Genomic DNA, 10,013 nt, shown 5'->3' with positions numbered 1-10,013 from the left:
GACAAAATCGATTTAAAATAGTTATAGTGGAATAGTCATGGTCAGGGGCGTCGGACTGGGGGGGTAAAGGGTACCGAGTACCCAGGGCCCGAGGCAGGGGGGGGGCCCTTAGAAGTCAGTTTTCTATACATACATATACATGCACTAACATTTGTATAGCATTTATGTACAACTAAAAAAGTTCCTGTGCAAAACTAAACTTGTAGTTAGGCGCTGGTTTGGTATAAAAAAGTCATTTTCATGCTGTGCAGGGCCCCACACCCCTCTCGAATCAATGCAAATGGTACGACCCGCAGGTCAGGTGCTTCTGCTGCGGACCCGCGGTGATTGAATCAGTTGATGAGACAGGAGCTGGAGTGAGCCGTGAAGAGTCATGTCTCTCCTTAAGAAAGGAATATCAGGGGCTCAAAAACGAAAAGAGAAGCAGAATAAAGAGAGAAGGGCAAATGAGGGCAAGCAGTTGCTCACAAATTTTTTTGAAAAGAGAGGTGAGCTCCAAATGCATCATCAAGCATTGACATTGTTTTAACATAAATATCTACTCCCGGTAGAATAGCATACATTTATGTTTGCATTTATGAATAATATACCAATACTTTACAGTATCACACCCTTCATAGCGAGCAAACAATGTTTCTGATTATTACATGGCTTGGCTGAATTCCAATGTAGAATGCGGTCTGTTATTTCTTGATAACAGACCGCTGCGAAGTATAACAGACCGTTGCCATGAAAAACAGCGCGTTGCTATGGACGCGGAACGGACTATTTTCTTTGGCGGAAGCAATACAATCGTTTTTAAATCAATAAACTCCTTTTTAAATCAATAATTCGTGGCAAATTATTTATTTTGTGGGTAGCCATGTAATAAGCGGGATAATGTATAGAGAGGCGGTCGTTATAGCGAATAACAACCCTGACAGGCTGAACAGGACCCCGACACGAAGCGGAGGATAATGTAATCTAACGTTATACATTATCCCTTACGTAAATAACAGGGAGTGAGAAGCAGACGGAGCTCAACACACTGCCACTCCAGGCAGCTGCCTAAACGCTTGTCTCCTCTTCTGCTGCAGTTCTCCCCACTCTCAGAGTCAGAAGTTTACATGAAAACACTGTATATTTCCCTCCATTGTCAAAATCTAACACCCGAGAAAACACAGATCGTTAGCGCCTATTTTACCGTATTGTTATGCAAATTAGCTCGCACACGCTCTTACATTAAGTACAGGATTGTTCTCAGTATAATAATGCACATCTTAATGATTGAAAAATGACTTATTTTAAAACATAATTCAAAGACTGAATGTCTAGTTTGGCGGTTAGTTTACCCTGTGATTCTATAGTCTAGTCTGCATTTATTTTAAACAGACAAATAATCATCAATTATCTTGTACTTAGCCTACACTTTAAAAAAAAGGTATTGTGACAATAAAGGATATTTTAGCAACCATTTGAAGCCATATATTTCAGTTTCAGAGTCAGACCCTGCAGCAGCAGGCCCCTCATCATGGCTAGGTGAAAGCAGTGACAGTGAGGTGGATGTGAGTGTGACAGTGAGACAAGGTTAGCTTTTTAACACTTAGTAATTAGTAATTAAGTGTTAAGAGGAAATAAGCAAAATTAGTACATTGTTATTGTACACATTTAAACTTTAAAGTGTAATTACTAATTACAGTTTAAAGTTTACAGTTTAAAGTTTAAATGTGTACAATAACAATGTACCCATTTTGCTTATTTCCTCTTGTAGCAGAGGCAGAAATAGAAGATGAGGTTGATATTCATATAAGTGATCAGAGGGAAAGTGAAGAATGTGATGAAGGTAGTCAGGAGCAGGAGGACAGAGCTGAAGAGGAAAGAGAAGAGAATGAGAGACTTAGGGATACTGGAGAGGGATTGTCAGAGGACCCAGGATTATGGCCAACAACTCTTACTGATAAGCACAGGAAAACTATTGTTCAAATGCTAGCAAAAAACTGGACTTTAAAGACCTGATCAGCAAATTTGCGCATGCAAAGACCCGTCAATGGGCATTTAGTAAAAACTGACATTATTTAGTTTGTGTTTCAGACCAAAGTTTTTCTCATTTGGTATGGTCATTTTCAGAACTGCTTTACAGTATATTTGATTTAGTCCAGGTTTGGACCTGCTAGACCTTTTGTCATCTCAGTAAGTAGTACTTTCGACAATAAAACAAAAATATATTAATCAGAGTGTGGCCTATTTTGTTTACATTTTAAGTGTTTTTATGATAAAAATGCAATACCTTACCTATTGGTATCACTATGGTATTGGGGGCCCAGCAAGATGGTTTGTACCCAGGGCCCAAAATTTGGTGCTACGCCCCTGGTCATGGTGGTAAATAAACATAAAGGGTAAACTGCTTAGCATCAGAATGAAGATTACCACAAACTCACAAATTTTGTAGCGTGATCACAGTTACTCTAACAACAAGTCAGTCAAGTCAATGTTCAAGTCAGTCACTGTGTTATATCAATACATTTCTGCTAAGAAAGTGTCTTTCAGAACTCCAATGAACTAGCCGTAAGCCAACAGTGGCAAGGAACTCAATCAAGTGACAGAATTGAAGAAACTACTCTAATTTCCTCCATGACCAATTCTCCTCTGGCCTAAGCGAAAAAACACAGTGTGATATTTATTAAATTGTGTTTCAGCATGACACGTTGATATACATATATAGGGATCATGCCGGCAGCCATATCACCCTGGAGCCCAAGACCGGTATTCCACTGAAGCTAAGCAGGGCTGAGCCTGGTCAGTACCTGGATGGGAGACCTCCTGAGAAAACTAGGTTGCTGCTGGAAGAGGTGCTGGTGAGGCCAGCAGGGGGTGCTCACCCTGTGGTCTGTGTGGGTCCTAGCGCCCCAGTGTAGTGATGGGGACACTATACTGTCAACAAGCACCGTCTTTCGGATGAGACGTTAAACTGAGGTCCTGACTCTCTGTGGTCATTAAAAATCCCAGGAAGTCTTTTGAAAAGAGTAGAGGTGTGACCTCGGCATCCTGGCTGAATTCGCCCATTGGCCTCTGACCATCATGGCCTACTAGCAATCCCCATATCTGCTGATTGGCTTCATCACTCTGTCTCCTCTCCACCAGTAAGCTGGTGTGTGGTGGGCATTCTGGCGCACTATGGCTGCCGTCGCATCATCCAGGTGGATGCTGCACACTGGTGGTGGATGAAGAGATACCCCCTGACAATCTAAGCGCTTTGAGTGCCTAGAAAAGCGCTATATAAATGTAATGAATCATTATTATTATTATTATTATTATTATTATTATTATTATTATATGGGCTGAGGGCTCGTCTAGACACTAAGGTCTTTGCGAAGTACAGTTGCTACTTTTACGCTTAAGGAAGGTTAAGAAAAACAGTCTGACACCATGGTATAATGAGCATACTCGCACCCTAGAGAGAGCAGCCCGGAAAATGGAGCGCAGCTGGAGGAAAATAAAACTAGAGGTATTTCGTATTGCTTGGCGGGAAAGTAAGCTATCCTACAAAAAAGCATTAAAAACTGCTAGATCTGATTACTTCTCTTTTAGAAGAAAACAAACATAACCCCAGATATTTATTCAATACTTTGGCTAAAATTAACAAAAAATAAAGCATCAACAAGTGTTGACATTTCCCAACATCACAGCAGTAATGACTTCGTGAACTACTTTACTTCTAAAATCGATACTAATAGAGATAAAATTGTAACCATTCAGCCGTCAGCTACAGTATAGCATCAGACAGTGCACTCATTCTCTACTATAGGAGAGGAAGAATTGTATAAACTTGTTAAATCATCTAAACCAACTACATGTATGTTAGACCCTATTCCATCTAAGATCCTAAAAGAGGTGCTTCCAGAAGTCATAGATCCTCTTCTGACTATTATTAATTCCTCATTGTCATTAGGATATGTACCCAGAACCTTCAAACTGGCTGTTATTATGCCTCTCATCAAAAAACCACAACTTGACCCCAAAAAACTAGTTAATTATAGACCAATCTCGAATCTCCCTTTTCTATCCAAGATACTAGAAAAGGTAATATCCTCACAATTATATTCCTTCTTAGAGAAAAATGGTATCTGTGAGGATTTCCAGTCAGGATTTAAACCGTATCATAGTACTCTCATTAGAGTTACAAATGACCTGCTCTTATCAAGCTCTTAGCAAGCATCACAACAGTAAGAGGAACCTCAAGGTTTTAAATGTGTGAAATTGTACAGGGCACCATTCCTGTACTTTGCCTCCCAAATCACTAAATCCGCCCCTGCTGACCACCATCAGTTTGTAACAGTGAATGAAGAGCATTCATATTGATCACAAGTGCAGTATGGAGTACCTAAAGGCTCAGTACTAGGGCCGTTACTTGTCACGCTTTACATGTTACCCTAGGAAGATATCATCAGGAAACACAGTGTTAGCTTTCACTGTTTTGCTGATGATACTTAGCTCTATATTTCTTTGTGGCTTTGCGAAACATACCAATTTTAAAAATGAAAGGAATGCATAGTCGATTTAAAAAACTGGATGACGAGTAATTTCTTAATGCTAAATTCTGAAAAAACAGAGGTGTTAATTATAGGACCTAAAAACTCTTCATGTAATAACTTAGAACACTGTATAACACTTGATGGCTGCTCTGTCAATTCTTTGTCATTAGTTATGAACCTAGGTGTGCTATTTGATAGCAGTCTTTCCTTTGAAAGCCACCTTTCTAGCATTTGTAAAACTGTATTTTTCCATCTAAATATCTAAATCATATTTTTAAATTATGACCTGTGCTCTCAATGTCAAATGCAGAAATGTTAATTCATGCATTTATGACTTCAAGGTTACATCAAAGAAATCAGTTAATTCTAAGCACATAGAGACTCTTTCACCTAGATATCACACTATAGAGACTGTCTATAAAAAAATAAACAGTGCATATAATATAGGGCCTATTTAAATTTTTTACTTGTTTTTGTGAAGGATCCAAGAAGGACCATGTCACTTTCTACACAGGCACACTTCATGTTTGGTTTAAATAATCCTTGTTAAAGCGAGTTAAATGTATAATTTCCTTCAGTTTAGTTTAAATGTGTAATTAAAATAAATTAGATACAAACTTAATAAACAAACTCCAGCTAGTCCAAAATTCAGCAGCTAAAGATCTTATTAGAACCAGGAAGTATATTAGCCTGGTTCTGTCAACACTGGCTCCCTATCAAACATTGTATTGATTATAAAATCTTGCTCATTACTTTTAAAGCCCTGAATGATTTTGCACCTCAGTATTTAAATGAGCTCTTATTGCATCATAGTCCTCCAAGTCCGCTGCGTTCTCAAAATTCTGGCAACTTCTTAATACCTAAAATATCAAAATCAACTGCGGGCTAAAGATCCTTTTCCCATTTATTGCCCAAATTCTGGAATAACCTACCTAACATTGTTCAGTAGGCAGACACACTCTATCAGTTTAAATCTAGATTAAAGACCCATCGCTTTAACCTGGCTTACACATAACACAATAATACATTTCTAATATTCAAATCTGTTAAAGGATTTTAAGGCTGCATTGATTGGGACAACCGGAACCGGAAAAAACTTCCCATAACACACAATGTACTTGCTACTGTACATCGTTAGAAGAATGGCAACTATGCTAATGCATAGTTGCCATTCTTCTAACGATGTAGCAAGTACATTGTGAGTCTGTTTCTTTCTTATTCTGAGGTCACCGTAGCCACCAGATCCAGTCTGTATCCAGATATTTATTTCAGTAATTAGCATAATGTAAAAAAAAAATTATAGAATGTTTAATAAGGAGCCAGTGCAGTGTTAAAAGTGTTAATATGATTTTTGGTTCTTTAGAGAATTTTAGCTGCTGCATTTTGGACCAGCTGGAGTTTATTTATTAATAAAACAATTGGCTTGGAATTGTGTGAGCCTGTGTTTTTTTTGTTTTTGTTTTTTGGTCACCTGTGTGAGCCCAAGTTAAATATATGCCTTATTCAGTCTATTCAATTAGTCTTCTGTGTTATGATGGGGAAGTCACAGTTCACCCTTTTATAGGGTTTTTATAGAGATGTTGCTGTTTATAATAAATAACATAAGGTTTTTAGGCCATCATTAATTCAGATATTAGAGGAACTGATGGTCTACATGACTAATAAACTCAAGCTCTTTTCAAATGAAAGAGTTGAACAAATACTGTTTAGAGAATTTATATAATTGAAAGGTTATCTGAAAAAAAAAAAACAGGGATTAAAGCTGCTGGACAATTGGGAAAACCAAAACTGACATTGTTTTTGTGACATGTAACACATCATTTTAAAAATCTTTATATATTTTTGGTTACAGAGTTTTTAATAAAAACTAAAAAACATAAAATAAAATCAAGGAGCAGTCCAACAAGTGATCCTCCTGTTGCTAAAAGCCAATAGCAGTTTAAAATGTCATTTTGGCCCCAAGTGTCTGTTTCAGAATTTAAGTTCTTACAGACCCAGGTAGGTCCACACTTCTGGTCTGCCTTGCAGAACATATCAAATGAGAAAAGAATGTGTTTATAATGACATAATCTTATAATAATAATAATAAAGATTATCTTGCCAAAACCATACTTTTTGGACTTCTCTTGATCAAATCAGGGCTCCGGTTTTTAGACCTGAGGATTTTAAACAGAAAATCTTACTCTCAACTCCCTTAGAAGAGCTATAACTCAAAGGCGGTAAATGTTTGAAATGAGGTTTACTCTAGAATCTAATGACCAATCCAAAAATAGAGAAATCTTCTTCTGAATAATCTTGCAGCTCATGCACATTGATATCCTCTCACATACACACTTGGTGTGGTGGTTAATATCCCCAATGAGGCATAAGTTTTCCACTGAAGTGGGGTTCTGTGGCAGTGCTGGGTTTTTGGGAGGCTGGCTGTTGATCACCTGGACAACATAGTCTCTGGAGATCTTCAGTTCTTCCTGCTTCATCTTGTCAGCGAGCGGTCGGCCTGAAAAGAACCAATGCTGGATGTTGGCCAATATACCTTTCTGGGTTTTTAGACGATGCTTCATCTGCTGGACATTGTCACTGGTTCGGATGGCCAGGCAGTAGACAGGCAGCTGGTAGCGGTTCCTCATCTCATCACAGCATTCAGTCAAAGCACCTGGAGATGACACAAAAAGAAGCATTTAAGCCACATTTTCAGTCTCTGACATTCAAACTTATCTGATGTTTTGATACAGTGGACAATGATATTGTAATATTGCATCTATATATGTCTAATATATAGTGAAATCAAACATTTTGATGCAAATATAATAAAGATTTATTTTGATTTTATTATTTATTTATTTTTATTTGGGGTCAAAAACATCAGTAATTTTATGACATTGAGTGAACCTCCTTTGTTTAAAGATCAGATTTTTTTTTGTTTATATTGAGGCACAAGATGCTCTTTGAATCATTTTCAAATTGGTGGATAAAATGGATCATTCGGTTTTACAAAAAATTACAGAGTTCAGAGAAACTTGAGTGCTTCTATCGAAAAGAGGAAAAAACTCACCCTTAACTTTCCATTTTTTTGTTAAGCATGCATAGTGTTAGCTTTTAAGGCTTTTTCGAAATTCTACTTAATAAAATAAATACAGAAACAAATCATATGATGAGCATGCTGCCTATGACATAGAGACTCATTGCGGATCTGTCTACTTTTTAACCAAAGAGGAAGTTGGAGCAATGAATCAATGACAATGGGACAGGGTTCACACCACATAAACAATAAGATTACATCACTGGCCTCTCCCAAGGAGGAAGTAAGTCATTTTGATCATAATGAGCTACACCTCCATGGAATTAAAAAAAAAAAAAAAAAAGTAATATTCATACTATCATGATGACACAAGTAAGTTTTGTTTTTAAGTAGGTTTTATTTGTATCAGTAATACAAGGGTTTCATTAAATCTTTCTGGTGAAATTCTTTACTGCTTAGCAGATCAAAGAATATTAGATGAAACCACTGATGAAACTCATCGTTATATGTTGTAAAGTATGTTGTATATGTTGTAGTTGCAAGTTTGAGGTAAAATGCACTTGGGTTGTTGATGTCAAAACACTATATAAGCTGTGATTCAAATATTAAATAATGTTATGACATTTGTTTACGCTTACACTGAATGTTTGCTGCTTCAATCCAGATGAGTAGGCTATTGTATAGGGTAAATTTAGTATAGGGTGTGAAAAGTATACAGCTGTGGTTTTTGTTTAGAAAATTATTGCTTGACTGAAGTACACCGTGTTCCAAATTATTATGCAAGTGACATAACAATAGAATTTCAGTGCAATAAAGAGTCAGATTTTTGTTTGTGTTGTCTTTCACATCATTTCAGGTAACTGAAGAATGCTTTGGTCAATAGTTTGCCAGGTCTTCTTAGGTAAATGGAAACCCTACTTAAAGAGGTTGTTCAACATTATTAAGCAATTTCTCATGCAATATGGCGAGGAATAAAGATCTTTCTGAAGATGAAAAGTATGAAACAATGCAGTGTCTTGCAAAAGGCATCAAAACAAACTATATTTTGCAAAAAGCAAATAGAGATTATTGAACTGTCAATAGATTTGTGAGAGACTTAGAGCACAAAATATCTTGGTCAGATGTAGATTTATTAAGGAAAGTTTCTGTCATACAAATTGTATTGTACTGTATTGTAATGCCAGCTATAAAAAAGCCACTGCTGTTTGAAGCTACTGGAGTCTCAAGATTGCTATTTCTGACATTTCTGTCACTGTGTTTTTGTTACTGTTTCTTGAGGATATGAAGTGTGTTATTATTTTATAAATAAATAAAACCCTGTTATAAATAAAATATTGATCAATTTGTCTTTTTGACTGTCTGTCAGTAAATAAACACTAGGCTATATAATAATCCAAGCCAACAATACAAAGTATTTATAGCCTAGTTTGTTCATTTTTTATCAAATTTTAAGTTTGCTAGTATAATAATTGCTTTTCCTAGGCAGACTTGACATATTGGTCTAATATTTGTATAAGAAGATTGCTCAAAAAGGACATAATGACATGAATTAAAATCAAATAACATTTTGAATCTTAAACAAGTAACACTACAGTTCTATAGTCTAATCTGAAGGGTGAACTCAAAAGACATAAATCATACAACAAGGTAATTTTTGAACATTAGAATTCACTGTAAAAAACAAACAAACAAACAAAACAAAGTGATTTCGCCATCATATGGACACAACTTAAAGAATAACCAACTCTTTATTACCACATTCAGTGTTATGTGTACCAAACACATAAAAGTAAAAGTACCATCATGACAGAAATTAAAAGCAACAATTTGAAACCAGAAATGCATCACGTAACTGTAAGAGTAAATATAATAAAAAAACAATAATAAGTACTTATGCACCCATTTGTAAGGAAGGTTGTAAATTAACTAACTACTTTAGCCAATGCTGTCTTGTCACGGGACAAAAGGACGAACAACCCGAAGACCCAAAAGATGAACTTATCAATTCTCTTTCCGGCTCAGACTGTATGGTTTAGCGTATAGATCTGTCACGTGATTAAGGAACGACTCGACCCAAAGACTCGAAAGATGAACTAATCAATTCTCTATCCGGCTCAAGACTGCATTGACTGACACAGGTGAACTACCTGTCACAGAGATACCCCGTGTGTACAATGAAATATACAGCTGTATTTTTGATGTTGTGGGCCTATATTTCTGCTGGAGGTCTTTTGATCTTCCAACTGTACAATAACCCAAACCCAAACCTCAAAAACAACACAAAATGAGCTCAAAACCATGCTTCTGCTTTGGCCATTCCAGTCCTCTGACCTGAACCCTATAGAAAATGAGAGGCGTGAACTGAAGAGGAGAAGAAACAATATGGAGATGGCAATCTAAAGGGTCTGGAGTGATTCTGGCTGAAGGAATCGTCTCTGATCTCTTGTGAGGTGTTCTCTAACCTCATCAGGCATTATAGGAGA

At 36.7% G+C, this 10,013-nt stretch overlaps 1 protein-coding gene across 1 annotated transcript; it reads right to left on the bottom strand.

Annotated features, from left to right (window-relative positions):
* Positions 1-6,370: 6,370 nt before the first annotated feature.
* LOC132130886 (ubiquitin domain-containing protein 2-like) lies at positions 6,371-7,366 on the bottom strand. Its single transcript, XM_059542734.1, has one exon. The coding sequence runs from the start codon at positions 7,187-7,189 to the stop codon at positions 6,722-6,724; it is 468 nt and encodes a 155-aa protein (XP_059398717.1). The 5' UTR covers positions 7,190-7,366; the 3' UTR covers positions 6,371-6,721.
* Between the last annotated feature and the right edge of the window lie 2,647 nt (positions 7,367-10,013).

This window comes from Carassius carassius, chromosome 47 (assembly GCF_963082965.1).
Source record: "Carassius carassius chromosome 47, fCarCar2.1, whole genome shotgun sequence".
In the NCBI taxonomy this organism is placed as follows: Eukaryota; Metazoa; Chordata; class Actinopteri; order Cypriniformes; family Cyprinidae; genus Carassius; species Carassius carassius.
The sequence above is the reverse complement of the archived record's forward strand: the minus strand, read 5'-3'. Positions and strand labels throughout refer to the sequence as shown.

What these genes read in the sequence shown, in the direction of transcription:
- LOC132130886 (XM_059542734.1), bottom strand. Translation starts at nt 7,189, where the DNA reads ATGCTTCTTTTTGTGTCATCTCCAGGTGCTTTGACTGAATGCTGTGAT.